Below are 25,550 nucleotides of genomic sequence, written 5' to 3'. Positions count from 1 at the left end.
AAGATCAAATTCATTCATTGTATTCATATAGGGTCAATGAGTATAGCTGTAAAAAATCATCAAAATTGGAGTTAAAATAACCGTTAAATCATGATTTTCCATTTATAACCATTGAAAACTTTTGTCCTGTTATTAGATCTCTGAATGTTTGTTTTTTGTGATTTTTGGCGTATGCAATCTGGAAGTATATACAAACAAGTTTGACGGTTAGATAGTTGAAACTAGTTTCGTAGAATGCGTTTCTCATCAAAACAATATATTTACTAACATTTATAGTTTATTTATACTTTCATTAAGTATAAGATAAGAATTTGTGGTATCCATTAGTGTAAATATTTAAATTGAAGATTGAATTCATTCATTGTATTCATATAGGGTCAAGGAGTGTAGCTGTAAAAAATCATCAAAATCGGAGTTAAAATAACCGTTAAATCGTGATTTTTCATTTATTCATATAAGTGTAGCTGTATACATGCGTTGAGCAAACCAATTTATTTTTGTTTTTTATTTTATTTTATACTATAAATTTTAAAATAAAGTTGTATTCATAAGTTTTTATTATTTTTAAAAAATTTTGCACGACAAATATCAATATTTCGTCGCCTAACCGTTATTTACTTATTTTTTTATATTTTATATTTTATATTTTATATTGTTAAACTAAATTATTTTTTTATTTTTATTATTTTCTTTGCCCGACGAATACACATTTGGTCGCCTAAACCTTATTTATTTTAATTTATTTATATTTTAAATTGTAAAATAAATTTATTTTCTTTTTTATTATTTATAAAAATTATTTTTATAAATTTTGCATGACGAACCAATATTTCGTCGCGCATAATCCTTAAATTTGGACGGGAGCCAAAAATGGAATGCGGGAATTTTTATTTTTTTTTAAGACTTTGCATGACCAAGTTTTCATCGAGCAAAACTCTAAAAATTTGGGTAGGCACCAAAAATGGGATGTGGGAAATTTTTTTTTTAAAAGACTTTGCGTGACCAATTTTTTGTCGGGCAAAACTTTGCGTGACCAATTTTTTGTCGGGTAAAACTTTGCATGACCAACACTTCGTCGCGCAAACTTTGCACAACCAACACTTCGGCGCACAAAGCTCTAAAATTTTGGGCAGGCACCAAAAAATGGGATGCAGGAAATTTTTTTTTTATAATTTTTTTAAGATTTTACACGACCAATATTTCGTCGGGCAAAGTGATACGGCTTTTAAAACCAAAATAACTCCTCCATCATTTTCTCAATGTCTTTCTCTACTCTTACCTCTCCTCTCTTTTTCCCTCACCCCAAATCCGACCCTCTCTCTCACACTCACTCCTCTCACTTAATCTGTCTTCACTATCTCTCACTCTCACTCACTCTCTCATCTCTCTCTCACTATCTTCTCTAATTCTCTCACAGTCACTCCTCTCTCTCATTCTCTCTCATTCTCAATCTTGCCAAAAGGTATATTCTCCCCAAATTTAAATTTTTTTCATTAATATGTGTATTTGGAGTTAGTTTTGAGTTTGGTGTGGGGTTTGGGGTTGAGTATAAGATGAGGAGTGGAGTTTGGGGTCGGATTTGGGGTATTCCAATTTTAGGGGAGATTATGCCAATTTTTTGTTATTATTTTTGGTTATTTTTCTGTTATTTGACCATTTTTTTTTTTAGGGAATCGTCGAGATTTTGACGGCTAAAGTTGAGGATTAGGATGCTATCGAAATATATCCCCCACCACTACCACCACAACAAAATTGTATTAGAATTTTATTATTGTACTTTGTTAATATATGTGTACATTTTGAATATATTATATATATTGGATAATTTGATCACTATTTTTCATATGTAATTTTATTTTGAATATGTCAATTTAAATAAATTATACAATTAAATTTATTTTGGATAATTAAAAAAATAAAATCATACAATAAAATTAAATTAAAAAGGTAAAAATTTGAAAAATCTTGCATTACCAAATATTTCGTTGCGTAAACAATTAATATAAGAGAAATAATAAAACAAAAAGTCAAAAACCTTGCACGACAAAATATTTCGTCTCTCAAAATATTAAATTAATTTATTTTAATTAAAAAAATTTAAAAACAAAAATTTAAAATATTTCGGCACACAAAGCTACTTTGCACGACGAAGATTAATTTTCGTTGCACAAACTCTATCGTCACGAGCTTTGCAAGACGAACCACGCACGACCAAACTTTCGTCGCGAAAAGTGTTTTTTGTAGTAGTGAACACCTCGCTGTGTAGACGACGACTACTCTAGGCCTCCAACCATATGGGTGAATTTTTTCAGTTGTGATGACTGCAATGGATATTATTAATGGAGATTGAATGGCTTTGTGCGTCCTAAGATATGTTTTTGTAGACACATAAATTTTGATGAAATAATGACTCACCAACCCATTAAATCTCGACATGTTAGGGTTTACGTGACATGCACGGTGTCTCACAAGTCGTACACATGGAACGCGACTCATCAAAACTAGACGAGTCATCAAGAATGACACATGTTGACATTTGGTGCAAATTAATTAAGAAATTATCTTTTATTAACTCTTTGATTAATTTTAATTTAAATCAAGCATGGCCAATTAGGATGAATTGTGATTGATTTATTTGATTAAATCAAAGATGATTTGTTGAAGTCAAAATCACAAATCAAGCCACAAATCAACTCTTTGTTCTTTCATCAATTAATCAAATCCACAATCAAGCCACAAACAAGACTTTAAGAGCATATAAATACGAGACTCCAAGACAAAGTAAGCCCTTAGAAATTCATCCTCATAACCAGACGCTCAAACTCTGAAGCCCCCAAACACTCTCAAACACTCAGAAGACTCATAAAGCTCAATGTGTTCTTCGTCACACACGTGAAAGACCAGCAAGCACCCCTACACATGCCAATTCTTCCATCGCCACTAGCCAAATCCTTGCGGCATCCGTTCATTTGAGGCCAAGTCTCTATGACCCTTGGATCAACAACCCTATACCTACACTTGACAACTCCGGAGATCGAATAAGAAGATTCAAATTCTATATCAAATATTTGTAGCCCTGAACCTTACATTAATATAAAACATTTATTTTATACACGTTTTCTTATTTGATTTATAGCAAGAATTTCGCGTTTAGACTTTTGTTATAAGACCATCTCCAACCCATGAGATAAAACTTAAAATATAAGCTTTAAACCCCCCCTTCCAAAACCATCTCCAACTATTGGGCTAAAATAAGCTATGGGGAGAATATATATCTTTGGGCTAGATTCCCCCAGGAATTATGCCTGGCTTAAATTATTATGAATCTACCAAACTGTCATATTTCAAACCTTATTTTGTTTTTTACTTTTAATCTAACGACTATGATCAAATAAGATCAAATCTAAGGGTGAAAAAAAGATTTGATGGCCAAAAATTAAATCTAACGTCTAAAATAATTTAAGAAATTTTTTAAAATCAAATTTAACTTAAAACTTTATAAATACCTATGTATTTGTATGATTTTTTATTACTCACGAAATTTAAATGTTTTTAGATTAATATGTTCATAAAAATAAATTAGGATAATCTACATAAATTTGATTTTCAAAACAGTTACCAAAACAAAAAAATTAGGCTAAAATCATTATTTAATAACCCTAGGCTAAAATTTTAAGCCATAAGACCATCTCCAACTCATGGGATAAAACTTAAAATATAAGCCTTAAACCCCCCCCCCCCCCCAAACCATTTCCAACCATTGGGCAAAAATAAGCCATGGGGAGAAAATATATATCTGGGCTAAATTCCCCCCAGGATTTAAGTCTGGCTTAAATTATTCTGAACACACCAAACTGTCATATTTCAAACATTTTTTTTTACTTATAATCTAATGGCTATGATCAAATGAGATCAAATCTAATAGTAAAAAAACGATTTTACGGCTCAAAATTAAATATAACGTCTAAAATCATTTAAGAAAATCATTTAAATCAAATTTAACTTAAAACTTTTTAAATACCTATGTATTTGTATGATTTTTAATTACTTATCAGAATTTAAATATTTTTAGATTAAAATGTTCATAAAAATAAATTAGGGTAGTCTACATAAATTTTATTTTCAAAAAAGTTATCAAAAAAAAATTAGGCTAAAGTCATTATTTAATAATCTCAAACTAAAATTTTAAACTATAAGCGTTGGAAGAGAAAAATAGTTTCTGGGTTATAGCTTAAAATTTTCTAACTTAAATTTTTAAGCTTTATCCCCAGATATTGGAGATGATCTAAAAGGGTTGAAGTAAAACAATAGTTTCTGAGTTATGGCTTAAAATTTTAAGCTTTATCCCCAAAAGTTGGAGATGGTCTAAAAACGAACTCTGTTACTGGTATTTAGAAAGATTCACTAAAACTCATTGTGCACCCGCATGCTTTGGAAAGAAAAAAAAAGCCAATTTTTAGAAGCAGCACTCTGTCATGCTTCCGCTTTTTTTGTGTCGGTCTCTACAATTTCGAAAAAATACCAGCTCTCTTTTGATCTGCCAACTACCTTCAAACTGCTTTCTTTTTAAGTCATTGCAACCCCAAACCAGGACTTCATCTACTACAAGCCTGCTCATTTATGTTTCTCACATGGCGCCCTAAGTTGGCACTGTATCGACCGAAAATATTGCACATTTCCAGATTCCAGAACACAAAAAAGTGTGAGAACTACGTTGTCATTTGAAAAGGACTTATTCCTACCATGTCAGGCTGTCAGATAGCCTCTTAACAAAAATTAAAGTGAAAAAAATCCCCTCAAATATGTCCTCTGCATGGATTTGTTTTCTGAGAAAATACAAGCTCAATAACGTTTGAAGATATTTCGGTCTAGACTACGTAGGGGCCGCAACAATCAGCCAAGGGGTCATGAACTTCTAATATATATCTTGAAAAAACAATATCTTCCTGCATGCAATCTAACTTATTTATAAATAAATGTATAAGAGTAATGCTAGGGAGACTCAATTTAGAGACTAAAATTGCAAACTAAATGATGTGTCACCAATAAAAATGAGCACGTCCATCAACGCTTAAGTAATAAACCAATCACATCAACTTCCATGTCATTTAATCTCCAAATTGAGTATCCCTAACATTACTCATTGTATAAAGAACCACAGATGCATAGTACACCAAGCAAGCCATAATTACAATCTGCCCAACAGTCAGCCCTTTTACTTCATTATTTTGCAAATCAAATAGCATTAGTTGCAAATTTATAAGCCGCAGTCTTGTTTTCATAGAATCTATTGTCCAAAGAAATGGTAGTCGTTCGCCGTTCGAAGAAAAAACAGGTTAATGGTTTAATAAGAACATGCAAAACACAACTCTACAAGTGAAAAGAGAGAAGTTTGCAAGATTCCGATGTATATGCAGATTCACGTGATGTGAGATAAAAATACAACCAAAATGCATACTTGCTACGTCTAAGTTTTCCTCACATAGACTGCAATTGTATTTTTGGTGATTAATTTCACAAAGAAAAGTATATTATGGTGCATGCATAATTTGTCATATTCATATTGGGATTACCTAACAGTGAGAGTGTGCATTGCGATAGATAAGAATACACTACGTTCAGGATTTGAAACTCTCTAATATAACCAAAAATAAAAAATAGCTCATTTATTTCCATGGCCTCAACAAACAAAACAATTAATATTTACATATCATGAACCTCCAAAATCTAGCCCGCAGCTTTTCACAACTTAAACTCTATATAAAGGTACAACTCTTGGAACTGATCAGAAGCCATAACCATTCGTACCAACCTGGCCTCAACGAAGAGAACTTAACCTAGAGAGTATGTCAGGTACAACTCCCAGCTGCAAGGTCTTTGCTGCTGTCGCTCTGATAGTGGCAATGGCGGCAATTGCACCTGAAGCCGAGGCAGCTCGTGCTTTCTTTGTGTTTGGGGACTCACTCGTCGACAGTGGCAACAACAACTACTTAGCGACCACTGCACGTGCCGACTCTCCTCCCTACGGCATTGATTTTCCGACCCACCGCCCCACCGGCCGCTTCTCCAACGGCTTAAACCTCCCCGACATTATCAGTACTATGATCACCATCGATCTAGCTAGCTAGTTTAATTTAATTACATTTCCCCCATTTCTCACATGAATCATGTGACATGTGTAATACATAGGTGAGCAAATTGGATCTGAACGCGTGTTGCCCTATTTGAGTAGTGAGCTCACAGGAGAAAAGCTGCTTATTGGAGCCAACTTTGCTTCTGCAGGAATTGGAATCCTCAACGATACCGGGGTTCAATTTGTAAGTCTCTACACAAGAACATTACACACATTTTCTAATTAGTACTTTTTTTGTTACAAGTTTTATTTTCTAAAAAAAGGAAATTAGTTATAGCTTATGCTCAAGCTAGCTAGCTCTACTTTATGGGTTAATTAAGTTAGAAACTATGTGAAACCAAAAAGAAAAATAAATGAAATCAATAAAAAAAATTTGAGAAAATTCTTTTGTAATTTTTTTTGTCAAACATCATCTCTTCTATGTGTGACGGATCATCTTTTCATCAGAGTATAAAACGATAATCACCGTAAATTTGTAATGTATGTCATGCATTGTTGCATGCAAATTGCAAGTCCAGCACGCGTGCGTATGGTATAACGACAACTAGTTTAGTCTTTCTACAATAATTGAGACTTTTCATACTTTATTATCCTTAGGCTTTTTACCCAAAATGGTCATTGAGATTTGCCTAACTCCTCACTTTGATCTCTGAGATTTGAAATCCATAGAAGTGGTCTTTGAGATTGTCCACCATCAATCATTTTGGTCATTGGGTGAAAAATTATGTTAAATAAGGATCAAAATGACAAAATTACTCTCAATTTAATTAACAATAGGCCAAAATGATTTTACCAAAATTGAGGGTATTTTTGTCATTTTATCCTTATTATATGAAGATTTTTCACTTAATGACTAAAATGATTGATTGTGGACAAACTCAGGGACCAATTCTATCGATTTCAAATCTCAGGGATCAAAGTGAGAAATTATGCAAATCTCAAAGATCATTTTGACTAATAAGCCTTATCCTAATTATTGTTGCCTATATTTATCTTCTGCTTGTACCAAAAAAAAAAAAATTATTTGACTTCTGCTAGGAAAAGAACTCGAAATATTAGTGAGAGTTTTATTAAATGACAAGTATAATTGTTAATTAATTAATTAATCTGTAATGTTAATTGTGTTTGTGTTCTTTTTATTTACTGCAGATTACCATAATAAGGATCTCCATGCAGTTTGAATATTTCCAACAATACCAGCAACGGCTGACTGCACTTGTTGGAGCCGAGCAGGCAACACGGCTGGTGAACAATGCACTTGTGCTCATAACGCTTGGTGGCAATGACTTCGTCAACAACTATTTCATCCAACCTTTCTCTTTACGATCACGGCAATACTCCGTCCCCGATTTTTCCCGTTACCTCATCTCCGAGTACCGAAAAATTCTCCTGGTAATGTACTTATGGTTAAACCGCGTTTTTAGTCCCTGTAAATTTCACAAAGTTCCATTTTCGTTCCTATATTTTTAAATGTACTGAACTTGGTTCTTGTAGTTTGTAAGGGAAGTGATTTGCGGAGACTCTTTTCTCCACATGCACTCTTTATTTTATTTTTTTAGCCATAACAAATCAAAAGAGAGGTGAAGTGCACAAGAAGAAATGAGAGTGTGAAAATGACTAATCTTTGTAAATCGTTTCAAACTAAGTATATATGTCACTTATGTTGATTATTTGTATGAAATTCGTCAAATTTACTCTCTCATGTGGTGTGCATTTGACAATTATGTATGAGAAATTAACGCAAGTTGGCAGAATTGGTTTATAATTCCACGTAAAATTTGTCACATTATATATTGAGGAAATTGTTCTACACAAGAACTTAAATAAATTATTGTGTGGTAATGGAATATTATCATATACTATCATTACTTACTAATCATATGTTATAACTTGAATGAATTGATTACACCACGTGAAATTTAATTTTTTTTGTTTTGTTACAATGTTGTAAATTACATGCAGAGATTATACGAATTAGGAGCCCGGAAGGTATTGGTGACTGGTACAGGCCCATTGGGTTGTGTTCCATCTGAGCTAGCCCAGAGGAGTCAAAATGGTGAGTGCAACCCAGAACTACAAAATGCAGGAGCAATCTTCAACCCACAACTCGTCCAGATGGTTCAAGGACTCAACAAGCAGCTCGGTTCAGATATTTTTATCACTGCTAATGCATTTGATATGCACATGGACTTCATTTCCGACCCCCAAAAATTTGGTTTGTCCCCATAACCCTCAAGAACCCTTTGTTTGATGGCTCAGTCTGAACTCAACCATCCAATTATATTCAGATTAATGCCTCGATCGTTGCTCAATGAACTTATAAATGTTGATAAGGACTTGTTAAATCAGAGGATAGTTCAACATATAGTGTCGTTCAAGTTAGTTTCATCTAACATATAACTTACACAAAATTGACTTGGACTCAATTCCAATCGTGTCTGGTCTTGGCCACCAAACGGAGTGTTTAGAGTCTTTTAATCAATATTTGGTTAGCCTATGAAAGTAATGTATTTGATTCATCTTTGACAGGTTTTGTGACATCAAAAGTGGCATGTTGTGGACAAGGACCCTATAATGGGTTGGGACAGTGCAATAGATTGTCAAACCTGTGCCCAAACAGGGATCTCTATGCTTTCTGGGATGCTTTCCATCCAACTGAGAAAGCAACCAGGCTAATTGTGCAGCAGATTATGTCCGGGTCTAGCAAGTACATGAACCCAATGAACTTAAGCACCATAATGGCCTTGGACTCCATGACCTAATTAGTATTAATTTACAAATTAATTAACCTCTTATAGTGGTTAATTACCTGCTTGTATTATGCTATTTTGTAATGATTATGTAGTGTTCTTATATGTTCTGGCTTTGTCAATAATTGACATGGGAACTTAAGATGTAAGAGCTTAATTAATTACATTGTTTATGCAAATTGTCTCATAGCTTGCCATACAATTCGACTGCATTATATTTGCTCGTCTTATGCTAAGCTTCGTTAAGTGTTACTTCTCTTCTCAATGTTATTGAAGGAAGTCTCAAGTTTTATTTTCTCCTCATTTGTCGGTTGATAAACCGGACTTTCGACAAACGTATTTATCTTCTTTTCTTTTTTAACAAATAAGGTAAGTATGGTATATTCATCTAAGTTACGGAAAGAGAGATCCGAATTTAGGCAAGAATAAAACACCCTACTCAACCCAAATTTTATTGTCGGAATTGAAAACACCATTCCAACTTCCACCCCTATGTGCGAGTGAACAAAGTTCCTAATAAGCGAGTTAAAATTTTCTGTATTCATTTTGTGTGTGGCGAGTTAAAAATTTCTGTATTCATTTTGTGTGTAACTTCTTTATGACATCTATTATTGATTGACACGTATTCATAAACTTAACTCTTTAAGCCTATCAGAAACTTAACACGTGTATGTGTTGATTAATAATAAAGAGCACAAAATAAGTGCAGAATATTTGATTTAAAGGTAAATAACGGCCCAACGCTGTCACAGCCCAATAGATTTCCTTAGCCCGCTTTCCGAACCAAACGACGTCGTCAACGTCCCCTTCATCTTGCAGCTTATGGATTTGACCATGGTCTAAAATATCCATAATATCCCGATATTTTCATCGAAATTTCCGTGTTTTTGGACTACCGATATTTCCGATATCATCGATATTTTAGACCTTGCTAAGTTACTCATGTATCTTATCATGCAATGTATAAAGTGTAAAATATTGTATTAATTCATTATATATAAATGATTATGGTGTGTTTAAATTTCTTTCATTAATTACTACATATTTTCTAACTCACAATGTTTGACAGCTCGCTATATAATCAACTTAAATCAGTTATATCTATCATGCAATGCATTTCCTTGCAATTTTTTTGTGATAAACTAATAGCTAATTGACTAAATAAACATCCTGCAAAGTTTTAATAAAAATTTCCAAGTTTTTCTTATAATTTCCATTGTTTTTATTCAATTTTTATCGATATTGATAATATCTCGATATTTCCATCGAAATTTCCGTTTTTGAACCAAGATATTTGCAATATCATGGATATTTAATACCTTGGTTTTGACTTATTTCTCCGTCTTCGACGTCCGACCAACCCCAGCCTTCTTCTTCTTCGTCTTCTACTTCCTGCGCTCAGCTTCTGGAAGCTTCCCGGTGAGTCCAATTAATCTACAATTCCAGTTAGTTCACAAAAATAATTAAAATTCGATTATCTTAGAAAAAAATTATTGAAAAATTATATATTTTTTAACAAAGTCGCAGATTCAGATTGGTTATTCTGAAGCATGAGTGAAGGTGAAATTCCATCGCTGCTCTCCTTGTGCGTAGACGCAGTAAAAAACGAACTGGTTCGCGGTAATTTCCTTGAAGCTTTATAAAATTCACATTATTTTCATAAACCCTGCATTTACTTAAGAAAATGGTTAATTTGTCGGTTTTGTAGGCGATGATCTTTTACCGATTGTCAAGGAGCTTCCATGGGACCTGCTCGATGCTCTCGCTTCCCGGTTGCCTCCGTTGGGGTTGGAAAAGCTACAGACCGCGATGTAAGTAAGAAAACTAATCTAAAGGTTTTAGAAATTTTGAATTTTATATTATGATTTGGTTTTCAACATTCTGGTTATGTTTGGATTTTTATCCGGTTTTGTGTTCGAGCAGGGCTTACGGTGACTGGGATGACCGTGAGTTTGCAGATGAAGGACTCCGGAATGGTAGAAAGCGCGGAAGGTGGGCAAGAATTGAGTTTTTTTGGTTTGTTTGGTTGAATGTAGAGAGGAATTGGAAGAATTATGAAAGTGCTTACATTTTGTTGCAGGAGTTGGAAATTCAATGCGGCCTGGAGGAATTTGTCGAAGGTGCGGTGGCCCGAGCTAGACATTGGGATTGAACCGCTGGACTGGCAACGAATTTATTGGGAAATGCATCTTCAAAAGTATGCCTTTCTTGTTGTTTCTTGGTGAAAGATTGATCAGCGATGATTGCTATTGTTTATTCATGGTTGATTCGGCATGTTTGTTGTATGAAATCATAAAGAACAGTTGCCTAGATGCCGTAGCTGAGATAGCTTCACTGCCGTCATTTGATGGGCGCCTCAGTGAAACCAGGATTCCAGGTACTAGCTAGGAATTAGGGTGCTTGGATTTTGTATAATTCCTATTATTTGAGGTATCTGGTTGAGGTTCTGTTGAAAGTAGGAAGATCAATTTAAAGTCGAGCTTCTTTACAAGCTTGAATAGAAGCTTTACCTACTTACTCAGTCTGAAATTTAATCACTTGAATATGCATGTTTTGCTAATTGCCACAAGCAAAAGTACCATTTTCAATGTCTCATTCGAAACTCTCTCCTTTATACCTCCATTAGGAACCGTCCCCTGTTGCATTTCTGATGGTTGTAATAATCTAATACATGGTGTATTTCATCATATTTTTTTTGTGCAGAATCTATATTGGGATTGATAGGTTGTGAGGGCTTTGTGCATAATTCAACTTGTGATTATTCCGAACTACATCATCATTGCCAACAATTTGGTTATTATGCCAGGTAAGTAAGTATATTAGGAGTGCAAAGTTCTTTGTTACTCCAAGAGTGGAGAGCGGGCTGCGTGCTCAAATTTTAATTACTTCACACTTTGTCTTTTTCTCTGTCCTTTTCTTCTTCCTTTATGTAAAGATTATCTTATACTTTCTGTTCTTATCTTTGTTCAGATGCCTGAGACTTCAGAATGTTCTCTGTGGTGCAGAAATTTCTGTAAGTTACTCTGCTTATGTTCATATGCTAATCACAAGTCGAAAACACTTTTTGTATTAGTTATTAACATTTGCGATCAAAGGGGTAACTAAGTCTTATTTATCTATATTGGTGCTCCGATTGTGCTGTATATGTAGCTGAACCCATTTAGTTGGAACAGAAAATGGTCTGAGTTGAAGTCAATCTATGTATTACATGTCCATATTTCTAACTTAATGGCTTGAGTTTCTTTATCCGCTAGTCACTTTGCATTAATGCTAATCTGTTGCAGCATTTATTGAGGAACAGCCGATTGCAGAGATTGGAATTAAGGTGGATCAGATCAAAGGAGCATGTAAGCTCAGTTCTTTCTCCTTCAATGTTACTAAGACGGAATATGTATCCTTCTCAATAATTGACCACTCCCCCATAAAAATAGAAATCATTTGAAAATTTCTGTAGGGTGCCTCAACCAGTTTCTTTTAATTGCCTTGTCTCATGAAAAACGTTTCTTTGAGTGGATGAGATTGGCTAAAGTGAGCAGCTACTCCTAGTTTATATAGATGTCATGTGTTAAATGCATAGAAAGATACTGCTCTCACGCTATGAAATACATGTTGTACATGCTATATCAAAACACAAACCTCCTGTCATTTTATTTTAAAGCTAGCAGCCAACTCCCATATTCAATAAATGATATACAGATTTGCTGTTTATGTGTAGGCTAAATGCTTCCTTTCAACTTCCTAAGTGTTGATTTAATCAAATGTCTGATTCCATATGCATTTCTAATTTTCTACAGATTGCTGGATTATGCAAACTTCTGAGCCAGAATAGTGAAAGTTTAACATCACTTGAGCTCATTCACTGCAAGCTTTCTTCAGCTTCTATCGATGAAATTTGTTGTTCTCTATCCAGAAACAGTGTGCAAACTCACGGCATAAAAAGCTTCTCAATCAGCACATCAAACTTCCTTGAAACAAACCCACTTTCCTTACCTCTCGGACTAGTGTCGTTTTTGTCATCGGGAAGGTATGTCTGTTATTCAAATTTCAGGCATAATTTAAATCCATGCATTTGTTTTATATGGTGTGTGCTGTTATTGGTTGAAGTGACATGAAAACTTGAATGTAAATAAATAAATGGGCAGTAAAAAAACTTTATGCTGTATGCTTACTTCTTAGTATATAAATAAACTGTTGCATAGTTGGTCGTTAGAGGCTTTGGCTGTTTAAATAAAACTTTATTATGATCCTTTCAGGATTCTAGTCTTGAAGTTTTATGTATTTGGAATTCAGTTTTGATGACTAAGGTGTCTTTTAATGCCTGTTTTTCTTTGGTGCACTTAATATATAATTCTAGTGGCAGTTAAAAGCAAGTTTAACTAAAGATGTACAGATAAATAGGAAAAGTTAGGTCAATTACTTCTACCTTAGACCTTCATTATTTACAATCATGAATCATCTGCGAAAAAGTTAGAAATCTTGATTCATGCTCATTACTATAACACTTTTTTTGTTCTTTCTGAATTGTATATCCATGGGCATTCATTTACATTGATGATAAACTAATTGCTCCAATTGTACATTCGTGCTTCTGACATTTGTCTTCTTTTGCTATCAGGTCCTTGTATTCATTAAAACTCTCTGACAACCACCTTGGCCGGAATTTTGCAAAAATGGTTTTTGGCACTCTTATAAATGCTTCTTCTAGTCTATCCATCCTTGACCTTTCAGATAACAATGTAAGATGATATTTCATTAACAAAGGTATTTTACATTTCTTTTTGAATCCACCATAAACTAACATGAAACTCGATACAAAACCATGCAGATATCAGGCTGGCTTTCTGAACTCTATTGGAGATCACCAAGTGGCCCTCCCATACCTTTGGGAACTGGAAAGTCCTTGCAATCATTGCGAGTCCTCAATTTAAGGTATAAACTTATAATTACTTTTTGCCTTCTAAGCAAATTTCTATCCCTTCAAATAAAAATTTGTGGCAGTCATAAATAGATCACCGAACTTCAAAAGGTGCATCACCAGTGCTTTACATTGATTACCCTGGGCAGAAACCTGATTTCACTCCTTGTATAACTTGTACTTTTAGGGGAAATAATCTAAACAAAGATGATGTTGATGGCCTTAGATACGCTCTCGTTCACATGCCTAAGTTGGAGGTCTTGGATATTAGTGATAATCCTATTGAGGATGATGGAATCAGGTTGGTTGAATTTTCAATCTCCACATATGCATTGAGCATTATAAGCACAAGGTTTAATATTCTAAGTCATCAATGTATCAGGAGTCTAATTCCGTATTTTGTCGAAGCATCTGAAAAGTGCACTCCTTATGCTGATTTAATGTTGGAGAGTTGTGAACTTTCCTGTGATGGGGTGACTCTACTCATAGATACCCTTTCAACCCTAAAAAGACCATTGAAGTCTCTGTCTGTTGCTGATAACGACCTCGGCAGGTTTGTCTGGATGACACTGGCTTCGACATTACATATCATTACTTATGTTTCTTTCTCAATACTTAATGTGTCGATACTCTTATGTAGCCAAGTAGCACCAGCTTTGGGAAAAATCTTGTCTGCATCAATTCAAGTACTCAATGTTGAAGGCATTGGATTGGGTTTATCTGGTTTTCGGGAACTGCAAGATGGCATAACTAAGGATTTGAAGCTAGTTGAGATCAACATAAGGTTCAAAATGCTAGATACTTTTTCTTCTATTTTATATATAAGATTGTAGTTGACGCCAGTAGATTGATCTTATTTTTAAATTGTGTAGCAAAAACCGTGGAGGAATTGAAGCTGCAAAGTTTTTGGTAAACCTGATATCAAGGGCACCAGAACTTGTTACAGTCAATGTTGCATATAATCTTTTGCCTTTAAACTCCTTGACCATCGTATGCTCTGCCATTAAAGCTGCTAAAGGTATTTATTTACTGTACCGAGTTTTTCTAAGTAGCTAATGTCATCTGATTATTAACTTTCTGCTGCTGCCAGGCCTCATCGTCTATATTAGCATTACCAAATTATTTAGACCTTCTCTGTTTATCACTCTTTCGGTTCAAAGACTGTTAGTGAATAAATGAAAGCAAAGTGTTCATGTGAAATCGTAGTTAATAGGAAGTGAAATAATTTTATATGCCCTTGTTAAGCCTGTTGCTGAATAAGTTTATCTATTAGGTCATCTTGAACATCTGGACTTGAGGGGAAATACTTGGGATAATCAATCAGGTTATGCCTCTATGCTTGCCGACGCCCAATGTAATGGAAAGCCCGTTTTCATTCTTTCGTCTTCACAAACTGTGGGTGCACCCTATGACGATGATCCTTAGATGGGATGGCTATCACACTGTAGTTTTATTCAACACTTGTTATGCAAATGACCCCATTGGATGTACCAAAATTTCTCAGCTGTGCGGCAAAGTTATGCAGGTATTATGCTTCAGTTGTTGGTTCTTTTTAAGGGGTTTGATGTATTGTAAAGTCTCTTACTGATGGATTATCCTATTAAGTGATGTGGGACTGTTCGGAAACTTTGGCATGCTACATAAACTTTTTGAGTTGGGAAATGCTATAGTCGATCACCCGCGCCCGTTGAATCAGCCTGTGCGCCAGCGACTGCCTGAACCCTAACCTTAGCACGCTCTTCTCACGTTTGGAGCTTCGACGGGAAGTTGAAGACAGTTCTGTCTTGTGTAGCAAGTCACATAAAGAAGTGGTTGCCACTACTCACCACCACTATAAGATACAAGGGTATGGGCTTCTACCTATTGTGTTTTGTTATGTATCCATCACATCCATTGCTCAAAACGGAACCATCACAAAAACAAGCAAATTGTTGCTGCTAGAACTAAAGGGCATATGGTGGTAATGGTAACTTGTACAACACATTTTCAACCAGACGGTTCCGTTTATGGCACGAGCATTTCGACGATCATGGTCGATTTATAAGTAGGGTGGGTAGAGAGGGTTCGAACTTGGGACCAAGAAATTCTAACTTGAACCATGGGTGAGCACGATACAGTTTTTGTACAGACTAAACCTCAATCGAAAACACAACCCCTCAAACCCAAAACAACCAAATGAAGCGCAACGGTTGGAATCGTTTCGGTTTAAGTCCTCCATTGTTGCACATCTACAAGTTCTAAAAGCTCATCCAATTGATCAAAAGCTTTGATAAAGAATAGCATAATTTAGTTTCCAAATCTCACCCAGCAACCCAAAAAGGCTGAACCAGCCAACCTGTAAAGGTCAAACCATTTATACAACATATTGACACCATCCCCACTTAGATAGGGGTATTTTAGTATTTTCATACTATTAACCTAACATAATTAAGCAAACAAAGCAAAGGTAGGCCACTTTTAAACCTATTATTTTATTTTTAACTTTGCGCTGTCCAATTGTCGAAAAGGTTGTTGGCTAGGCTTTGTCATCAAGTTAGGCTTTTTTATTTTCTCTCTCTTTTAATAAATTATTTTCCTGCCATTTAGTATTACAGTTTAGTAATATTTATCTTCATTCGAGATTTTAAGTTCGACTCTCGTCAAAGACGAATTTGAACCACATTATTACAAGCTCATTGTGAAGCTTAGCAATTAGCACACTCCTCATCCCCTTAGTATAAATAATATCATTTGTTAAAAAATAAATAAATAATAAATCTCTTTCCTAATCCTCTCAATTAACAACAATATTATCATCATATTACGATAAGTGACCCGTGAGCTAACAATTAGTTACTCATTTTCTGGTTCAAAGTTGTTATCAGTTTTGGCTGCATCATCTCTAATCATCGCGGGGGAGGACTTTCTGGAAGACAAAATATGGGGTCCCAAATTAATAATCTTTTGGATACACCAACCTTTTTCCCGAATTTAGAGTTGGCCCGCAAATTTTTGGACTATAGTTGGTTATTAGGATCGGAATTTCCAATTCAACTTACAATTTTGCTTAAGATTGTGTTCAGCATGTGAGTTGGGCTAATTGGTCGCGACGCTTTGTCAGTTTACTTTGCACTTAAGTTCGAATGTGCTTCTACGTAGATTGGTTGTCTTGGAAAAAATGTTAGGTTTTGTAACATTTTTCATACAAACTACGTAATGACTTGTTTGGTGCCTAAAATTGAATCTTATCTAATAATTTGTGAAATTCGAACGTTGAAGGTAGATGTGAATGGTGAATAGGTTTTGTTTTGTTTTGTTTTTCATTTCGAGGGTATTACAAGAGAATTGGAATATCCAATGAAGACAATTTATCTATTCTAATGATGCTATTTTGGACAATTAGCTAGAATGATCAGTTTTCGACATTTGATTAAAGAAAGGGAAAATTAGGTTCACATCCTTTTTTTTGTTACTTCATTGATTAAAATCCTATTCATTTTCAAGTTTTGATCAAGGTCCTTGGGTATTAATAACATCATTAATTATTTGAATAATAAAATATTTTTATTTTTAAATATATTCCTTTAATGTTAAAAATGTTACAATTAGTATATTTATATTTATGGCTAAATTTTTATCATATATTATCATTAATTATTTGAATAATAAAATATTTTTATTTTTAAATATATTCCTTTAATGTTAAAAATGTTACAATTAGTATATTTATATTTATGGCTAAATTTTTATCATCTATTTTTATTTTTAGTTTGTACCTATTTTTAATTTGCAAATATTTTTTAATTTGTACCAATTTTCTTTTCATTTTTAATTTGTACCCATATATAAGTTTCCTTTTGTGCTCATATTTTTTTAAAATTTTATTTGTGTTTGTACCCATGTGTATACCGTCACGTGACATTGTATATTTAATCAATGATAGAAAAATTACATATGGTATATTTGACACACCCTAACCCGAAGACTAGGACGTGCTGGCCGTCACGTGAGTGTGACGTAACCATAACGCAAGCGGAAACGATTTAATAATAAAATACGAGTCAACAAAAACCACTAATTGCAGTTATTTACAACCTAGCATTCTATGTGCATAAGAGTGTACTAAACACACATAAACAGAGCATAAGCGTCTAGGTGCAGTCAAGTAGGACCATAACTATTTTACAACACCCTCGGGTGAATCCTACATTTATTTAGTCTGTCAGAACGCCGAAGCAGTCCTCGTAGGCCACCAACGCCTCAACTATCAACTAGAACCTGGAGGGGCGAAAAACAGAAAACGTGAGTGGGCGAAAATCAATCTTTTCCAAATCATTTCATAAATCCACAATTATAACCCCTTTTTGGAAAACCTGTATACTTTCCCAGAAAAATAGTATATAGCATATATATCTCAACTGTCTCAATCATCAATCTTATAACAGATTCAATAAAGAATGTACCATGCCAATTTCAACAGTTTAGTATGAATGCATTAACATAATATAATCAGGTAAAAGAAATAATCAATCGTAGGCCCTCTAATAGCCCTGAACGATTGAACCTAGAGCTCAACATCTATCAATCTCACTCTCTGCCGGAGTCACTCCGCGTGACCTGTCCGGCCTTCTGCACATAAGTCGGAACTACCTAATGTAGTCTGAACGACTCATGGTAATATTCGCTCTAGTGCTTCTCTCATCAATCATCTGTATACAATAACCTAAGGTCACCCACCAGTCATAATCTCACTAACACTCTACGACTGGCCCGTCGTACCCACTCCGCGTGGACTGTACGACCAGCATCTACTTGGATCCAAGGCGAGCGTGCGATGCGGTGAATACTATAAGCACTAAACCATGGTGCAGGATATGAGCTCAATATATCATCATCATCATCATAATATTAATTAAATACTTACCTGTGCTTCCACAGCACCATCATACATATATGCATCATACGACAGTTCATAATATCCATAATATTCTATGCATGGCAATCACATCATATTTCATTTCATTTCAATATACTTTTCATTTAAATTTGATTTCTGGGGAAATCGAGTATATAGGTATATATAAAAACAAATGCCCACTCACTGGTATGTCGCCGGGTCGTAACCCCCTTGACGCCCCTGGATGTGCTCGTCCTCGTTAAAAGTTCCACCTAGAAGTGAAATAACTTAAAACAATCATTTAACGCACATTTAACGCACCTAAACCAAACTAGGTAATTAATTCTTCATACGATGCTCAAATTGGGTATATAAATATACCAAAGTGACCTACACAACCTCAGGATCATCCCCATATTTTTAAAATAATTTTTGGAGTCCTCACGCGCCCCCACGCGCCTGACGTGGCACGGACCTACGCGCGGCCCACGCGCGGCCACGTGACATGCACACTGACGGCTACAGTGAACGGCGTTAGAGAATATTCCGTCAAATCCTAGTATATTCCGTTAAAAACTAACGGTTTCCGTTAAAGTTAACTAACGGCGTCGGAATATTCCGTCAAACTTGACGGAAGATTCCCTGTCTTCTCCGGCGAGTCGCCGGTCGCCGGCGACTGTTCGCCGGTTTCTGGAAAAATTTCAAATCCACTATTCTCCTTCGTTTTTCAACCAATTTCTTCGCATTTTATACCAAAATGAAGCATTTAACATGTACTATCACGTTGGAAGGGTTTTAGGGCCTAAAAACAACTAGATCATACCTTCCAAAATTCCTCAATTTCGGCCAAACTCGAACCCGACGATCCCGACGTCCATTTTGTTCAAACGAGGCACTCCGAGCCTCCTTAGGACTTCCTAAGACTCGTGGTGATCTTGCTTTAGCCTAAAACACAACCAATTTTAAGTTCGTGAACAGTGTCAATTCACGGGGTGTTTTGAAACTAGGATTTCAGAAATGAAACTTACCTGAAACTTATACCCCCGTGCTCGTGAAGTTCCCAAGATCACGAAGATGATCTTAGATTGGACGTTGGTGCACGTTTGTGGTTGTTCTTGGTGTTTGTCCGAGAGCTTGAGAGAGTTCGAGAGTAAGAGAGAGAGAGTGTTTCTGAGGGAGAGATGAGGAAGAAAGAGGGAGAGAGACAACCTACGGGTTTTGGGGAAGGATTTCAGGAGGTGGGGATCCCACCTAAGTCCAATACAAAATTATTAGACCAAACAAATGTAAATCTAAACCCTAGTTTAAGATCTTAGTGTAAAACAAATACCAAATTTACGCACCTTAATCCCGTTTAAGGGCGTTTTTGTAATTTCACGTCCTCGGTATTTAGTAATTCTGGGACGGGCTGTGACAATCTCCCCTCCTTATAGAATTTCATCCCCGAAATTCCAATCACTAACCAGAACATCAAAAGTCATAGAATAACCTCGGATACATAACTCTCATTCGTTCTTCTGTTTCCCATGTAGCTTCTTCAGCTGAATGGTTTCTCCACAATACTTTTACCAAGCTCACGGTCTTATTCCTCAAAGTCTTATCTTTCCAATCCAGTATAGTCACTGGTTCCTCATCATACGTCAAATCCGGATTAATTTCCAATGGTTGAGGAGGAATCACATGTGAAGGATCTGACACATAATGCCGAAGCATCGAGACATGGAACACATTATGTACCTTAGACAACTCTGGAGGTAGCTCCAACCTGTAAGCAACTTCACCAATCCTCTCAGTGATCTCATAAGGTCCAATGTACCTGGGACTTAGCTTTCCTTTCTTTCCAAAGCGAACCACACCTCTCCAAGGCGATAATTTCAGAAAAACATAGTCGCCCACATTATACATTCTGTCCGTGGTATGTCGATCCGCTAGGCTCTTTTGTCTATCCTGGGCCACTTTCAGGTTAGATTTAATTATCTGAATATTCTGAGTAGTCTCATCCACAATCTCTGGCCCTTCAAGTATTCTTTCACCGACCTCTGACCAACATAATGGCGTACGACAAGCTTTACCATAAAGTGCTTCAAATGGAGACATTACAATACTCGAATGAAAACTATTATTGTAGGCAAACTCCATCAAATCCAAGCGATCATGCCAAGAATCACCAAATTGCATCACAGAGGATCTCAACATATCCTCGAGTGTCTGAATAGTTCTCTCTGACTGACCATCTGTCTGTGGATGATAAGCTGTACTGTAAAGCAATCTAGTACCCAAAGCTTCTTGAAAAGCTATCCAAAACTTAGAAGTAAATCTTGGATCTCGATCAGAAATAATATTCACTGGGACACCATGATACTTTACAACCTTCGATATGAATAACTGAGCCAAATTATTTAAAGAATACTTCTCCCTTACTGGAATAAAATGTGCTGATTTGGTAAGTCGATCTACAACCACCCAAATGCCATCAAAACCATTTTGTGTACGTGGCAGCTTATACACAAAATCCATCGTTATATTCTCCCATTTCCACTGGGGAACGGGAAGTGGTTGCAATCTCCCAAACGGCTTCTTTCTTTCAGCCTTAACCTGCTGGCAAACAATACACCTACTAACATACTCCGCAATCTCCCTCTTCATACCCGGCCAATAGTAGAATGGTCGAATGGTATGATACATTTTAGTTCCTCCTGGGTGCATAGCATAAGCCGAACAATGTGCTTCATCCAAGATTTCTTTCTTCAGTTCCTCATTATTAGGCACATACATCCTGTTCTCTTGCATAAGCATACCATCTGATCCTCGGATCTTGAGATCTTTCTTCTTCCCTTCATTTCTTAAATTGATCAATTCTTGAATTTCTTCATCCCACGATTGAGCTGCAAGCACCCGATCAATTAAAACTGGCTTGACTTGAAAACTGGCAAGAAAAGCTTCACTTTGCTCTTCCCATTCTAACTCTACTCCAGTAGATCTCAACTCTGCCAGAAGAGGAACACGACTGGCATACAAAGCATTAAGTCGCCCTTGAGGTTTTCTACTCAGAGCATCAGCTACCACATTTGCACGACCCGGATGGTACTCAATCGTGCAATCATAATCACTTAACAATTCCAACCATCTTCTCTGACGAAGATTAAGATCATGCTGAGTGAAAAGGTACTGAAGGCTTTTATGATCGGTAAAGATCTTACATTTCTCGCCATAGAGATAATGTCTCCAAATCTTCAAAGCAAACACAATAGCTGCCAACTCAAGATCGTGAGTCGGATAGTTTCTTTCATGAGTCTTCAACTGCCTAGAAGCATAGGCAATCACTCTACTATGCTGCATCAAAACACAACCCAAACCATTCAAAGAAGCATCACTGTAGATCTCGAAGTTACCGTTATCATCAGGAAGTACTAACACAGGTGCATGAGTAAGGCAATACTTCAACTGCTGGAAACTTTGCTCACAACTTTCATCCCATTCAAACTTAACATCCTTCCTGGTTAACTTCGTTAATGGCAAGGCAATCATAGAAAAGTCTTGAACAAACCGTCTATAATAACCTGCCAAACCAAGAAAACTCCGCACCTCAGTGACCGTTCGAGGTTGTTCCCAATTTTCCACTGCTGCTATCTTTTGAGGATCCACTTGAATTCCCTGAGCTGATACCACATGTCCCAAAAATGCCACTTGATCCAGCCAAAATTGACATTTACTAAATTTGGCATATAACCGGTGTTCCCTCAATTTCCTTAACACCAAGTTAAGATGTCGAATATGGTCTGATTTCGACTTAGAATATACCAGGATATCATCAATAAAAACAATAACAAACTTGTCAAGATATTCCTGGAATACTTCATTCATCAATCTCATGAAAGCTGCAGGAGCGTTCGTTAATCCAAATGGCATCACCAAAAACTCATAATGCCCATAACGAGTCCTGAAAGCTGTTTTATGAACATCCTCATCTTTAATCTTTAATTGATAATACCCAGACCTCAAATCGATCTTAGAAAACACACAGGCACCTTTGAGCTGATCAAACAAATCATCGATACGAGGCAAGGGATAACGGTTTTTAATCGTCACCCGATTCAATTGCCTGTAATCAATGCACAATCTCAAAGTTCCATCTTTCTTTCTTACAAACAACACTGGAGCTCCCCAAGGTGAAGAACTAGGCTGAATGAAACCTTTATCAATTAACTCTTGCAATTGAATTTTCAACTCTCTTAATTCCGCTGGTGCCATTCTATAAGGAGTCAAAGAGATAGGGTTCGTACCTGGAAGCAAATCAATCGAAAATTCCACATCTCTATCTGGAGGCAACCCAGGTAAATCATCTGGAAATACATCAGGATAGTGTCTGACTACTCCGACTTCCTCCACACTACCGGAATCAACATCATTTAACACCACATGTGCCAAGTATCCCTGACAACCCTTGGATAACAATTTCTTCGCCCTTATGGCTGAAATAACACCATGCCTCACCCCACTTCTTTCACCCACAAATGTAACCTCGGGTAGTCCAGGACGAAGAAAAGTAACTGATTTCCCGTAACAATCTATATGGGCGCGATTATAATGCAACCAATCCGCCCCTAAAATCACATCAAAATCCACGATGTCTAACGGGATAATATTAGCAGGCATAATGACATTATCTACCATCACTGGACACCCAGAGTAAAAACTATCAACATAACATTTATCCCCTCTAGGCATAGCAAACTCTAAATCAAACCCTAGAGGTGAAGGATGAGGTTGCGTTATTTGAGCAAATGTATGAGAAATCACAGAGTGTGTAGCACCACAATCAATCAAGACTCTAGCAAAATGACCAAGAACATTCAACGTACCCATAATCAAGTCTGGATGGTTCTGAGCATCTTGCAGCGAGATGTGGTTAACACGTCCCTGAGCTGGCTGTCGTCCTCCACGACCTCTGCCACTCTGGTTACCTCGTCCCTGATGAGTACGTCCTTGACCTGCCTGGGCAGGCGGCCTAAACGACCCTGTACTACTAGCAGCAACTCCGCTCTGTTGGGGCTGACCCCCCTGATACCACTGAGATCCGCTAGCTGGTATAGACGGATATGAAGTATAACCTCCTTGATCCTGAGAATATCCACTCTGAAAATAAGGATCCTGGGAATAGTGATACTGTCCCGGAGCATAAGGAGCAGCATCACCCTGATAGTGATAAGCACCACCACGACCACCCTGGCCATAACTGCCTGAATTAAAGTTCTGTTGAGTCGGTGCTGATGTTGGCATAACAGGCTGCTGGGGCCTCTGCTGATTCTGGGGACAATACATAGCTCTATGTCCTGTCTGACCACATGTAAAGCATGCACCACTGCTTCTCCTACATTCCCCATGATGTCGGAAATTACAACGGCGACATAACGGAGGACCCGAATTACCAGCACCACTAAAGCCTCTCTGACCAGAAAATCTAGGTCCATTACCAAACCTACCACCTCCTCTCCTCGGACCTGTGGCACTAAATCCACCACTGGAAGAACTCGAACTCATTCCACTTTTCTTGAAATTCTGCATCTGACGAGGTCCTGGAATGGAAACACCTTTACCTTTCTCATTTTTCTTCTGACCATTACCCTTATCCTCTTCATCCTCACTGTCCGGAAGATTATCAGAGTCTTCCATCCGGACCAGAATCTCAAAATACTCATGATAATCGGCACAGGGAAGTGCATTGGCAAACGTTCTGTACTTCTTCTTAGATCCTAGCTTGAAACGACGAAGCATTTCTGCTTGATTACCCGCTAAATCAGAATCATAACGGGATAAATCAGTAAACTTCCTGTAGTACTCATGTGCAGACATATTTCTCTGCTTCAGACTGGTGAATTCCTGTTTCTTGCGATCTATATATTCCGGAGGAACAAATCTCTTCATAAAATTTTCCTTAAATACCTCCCATTCGGCTGCCCTTTCAGGTGCCATGTGCCTCGACTGATTTATCCACCACGCAGCTGGCTCACGGCCCAAAAACCAGGTGGTAGTCTCCACCCATCTATTAGCTGGCAGGTTTCCCTGACTTTGCATCACTTGAAAGGTCTGCTCAATTCGATCCAACCACTTTTCTGCCCCTTCATAACCTTCATTTCCCTCAAAGGTTTCCAATTTCAGATTATACATCGTCTCTACGGGCGTTCTCTGAGGAGGACGGATATTAGCCTGAAAAGCTTGAGCCATTGCTGCCCCTAACTGAGTTATATCGGGGAAATTAGGCTCAGCAGCACGGCGAGGATCTCTACGAGGCGGCATAATTCTGACAGAAAACATAACAAAATCAATAGAAGAACTCATTAGTTATACAGGACTGCAACCTATGCTCTGATACCAAACTGACACACCCTAACCCGAAGACTAGGACGTGCTGGCCGTCACGTGAGTGTGACGTAACCATAACGCAAGCGGAAACGATTTAATAATAAAATACGAGTCAACAAAAACCACTAATTGCAGTTATTTACAACCTAGCATTCTATGTGCATAAGAGTGTACTAAACACACATAAACAGAGCATAAGCGTCTAGGTGCAGTCAAGTAGGACCATAACTATTTTACAACACCCTCGGGTGAATCCTACATTTATTTAGTCTGTCAGAACGCCGAAGCAGTCCTCGTAGGCCACCAACGCCTCAACTATCAACTAGAACCTGGAGGGGCGAAAAACAGAAAACGTGAGTGGGCGAAAATCAATCTTTTCCAAATCATTTCATAAATCCACAATTATAACCCCTTTTTGGAAAACCTGTATACTTTCCCAGAAAAATAGTATATAGCATATATATCTCAACTGTCTCAATCATCAATCTTATAACAGATTCAATAAAGAATGTA

The 25,550-nt window shown here is 36.6% G+C and overlaps 2 protein-coding genes and 2 long non-coding RNA genes across 6 annotated transcripts; 2 read left to right on the top strand and 2 right to left on the bottom strand.

Moving 5' to 3' along the window:
* The first annotated feature begins 5,775 nt into the window (after window positions 1–5,775).
* On the top strand, window positions 5,776–9,062 carry LOC126584154 (GDSL esterase/lipase At4g28780-like). The gene is made up of 5 exons (XM_050248621.1): window positions 5,776–6,096; window positions 6,190–6,317; window positions 7,283–7,525; window positions 8,096–8,348; window positions 8,663–9,062. Exons 1-5 carry the CDS (start codon window positions 5,847–5,849, stop codon window positions 8,893–8,895), a joined length of 1,107 nt encoding a protein of 368 aa, XP_050104578.1. The 5' UTR covers window positions 5,776–5,846; the 3' UTR covers window positions 8,896–9,062.
* Window positions 9,063–10,177: 1,115 nt separating this feature from the next.
* Window positions 10,178–15,842, top strand: LOC126587420 (uncharacterized). 3 transcript variants are annotated; one of them, XR_007611068.1, is made up of 18 exons: window positions 10,187–10,302; window positions 10,405–10,503; window positions 10,592–10,694; window positions 10,807–10,875; window positions 10,964–11,080; window positions 11,187–11,260; window positions 11,587–11,689; window positions 11,854–11,896; window positions 12,168–12,230; window positions 12,678–12,907; window positions 13,499–13,619; window positions 13,709–13,812; window positions 13,986–14,099; window positions 14,181–14,351; window positions 14,439–14,582; window positions 14,671–14,816; window positions 15,072–15,323; window positions 15,404–15,842. XR_007611068.1 is itself a non-coding variant. In XM_050252484.1 (17 exons), the coding sequence occupies exons 2-17, from the start codon at window positions 10,434–10,436 to the stop codon at window positions 15,221–15,223; spliced, it is 1,824 nt and encodes a 607-aa protein (XP_050108441.1). In that variant the 5' UTR covers window positions 10,178–10,302; window positions 10,411–10,433; the 3' UTR covers window positions 15,224–15,424. The 3 variants fall into 3 exon arrangements, 2 of the variants coding, with proteins under 2 accessions (XP_050108441.1, XP_050108440.1); XM_050252484.1 differs by having other exon boundaries at window positions 10,178–10,302; window positions 10,411–10,503; window positions 15,072–15,424; XM_050252483.1 differs by having other exon boundaries at window positions 15,072–15,424.
* A 2,021-nt stretch (window positions 15,843–17,863) lies between these two features.
* On the bottom strand, window positions 17,864–19,609 carry LOC126584770 (uncharacterized). The gene is made up of 3 exons (XR_007610108.1): window positions 19,498–19,609; window positions 18,880–18,946; window positions 17,864–18,055 (listed from the first exon to the last, which is right to left on the bottom strand). It is a non-coding gene; the product is annotated as an uncharacterized LOC126584770 (long non-coding RNA).
* A 91-nt stretch (window positions 19,610–19,700) lies between these two features.
* LOC126584771 (uncharacterized) lies at window positions 19,701–20,076 on the bottom strand. Its single transcript, XR_007610109.1, has 2 exons — window positions 20,018–20,076; window positions 19,701–19,925 (listed from the first exon to the last, which is right to left on the bottom strand). It is a non-coding gene; the product is annotated as an uncharacterized LOC126584771 (long non-coding RNA).
* Window positions 20,077–25,550: the final 5,474 nt, after the last annotated feature.

This window comes from Malus sylvestris, chromosome 10, assembly GCF_916048215.2.
Source record: "Malus sylvestris chromosome 10, drMalSylv7.2, whole genome shotgun sequence".
Taxonomy (NCBI): Eukaryota; Viridiplantae; Streptophyta; class Magnoliopsida; order Rosales; family Rosaceae; genus Malus; species Malus sylvestris.
Note: the sequence above shows the minus strand (reverse complement) of the source record. Positions and strands in the feature narration are given on the sequence as shown.

Excerpts from the sequence above, each read along its gene's own strand:
- LOC126584154 (XM_050248621.1), top strand. The coding sequence starts at position 5,847 with ATGTCAGGTACAACTCCCAGCTGCAAGGTCTTTGCTGCTGTCGCTCTG. Across the intron at positions 6,318-7,282 it reads ACGATACCGGGGTTCAATTT|ATTACCATAATAAGGATCTC; the intron begins GTAAGTCTCTAC and ends TATTTACTGCAG. Across the intron at positions 8,349-8,662 it reads TTCCGACCCCCAAAAATTTG|GTTTTGTGACATCAAAAGTG; the intron begins GTTTGTCCCCAT and ends CATCTTTGACAG.
- LOC126587420 (XM_050252484.1), top strand. The coding sequence starts at position 10,434 with ATGAGTGAAGGTGAAATTCCATCGCTGCTCTCCTTGTGCGTAGACGCA. Across the intron at positions 12,231-12,677 it reads GGATCAGATCAAAGGAGCAT|ATTGCTGGATTATGCAAACT; the intron begins GTAAGCTCAGTT and ends AATTTTCTACAG. Across the intron at positions 14,352-14,438 it reads GCTGATAACGACCTCGGCAG|CCAAGTAGCACCAGCTTTGG; the intron begins GTTTGTCTGGAT and ends ACTCTTATGTAG.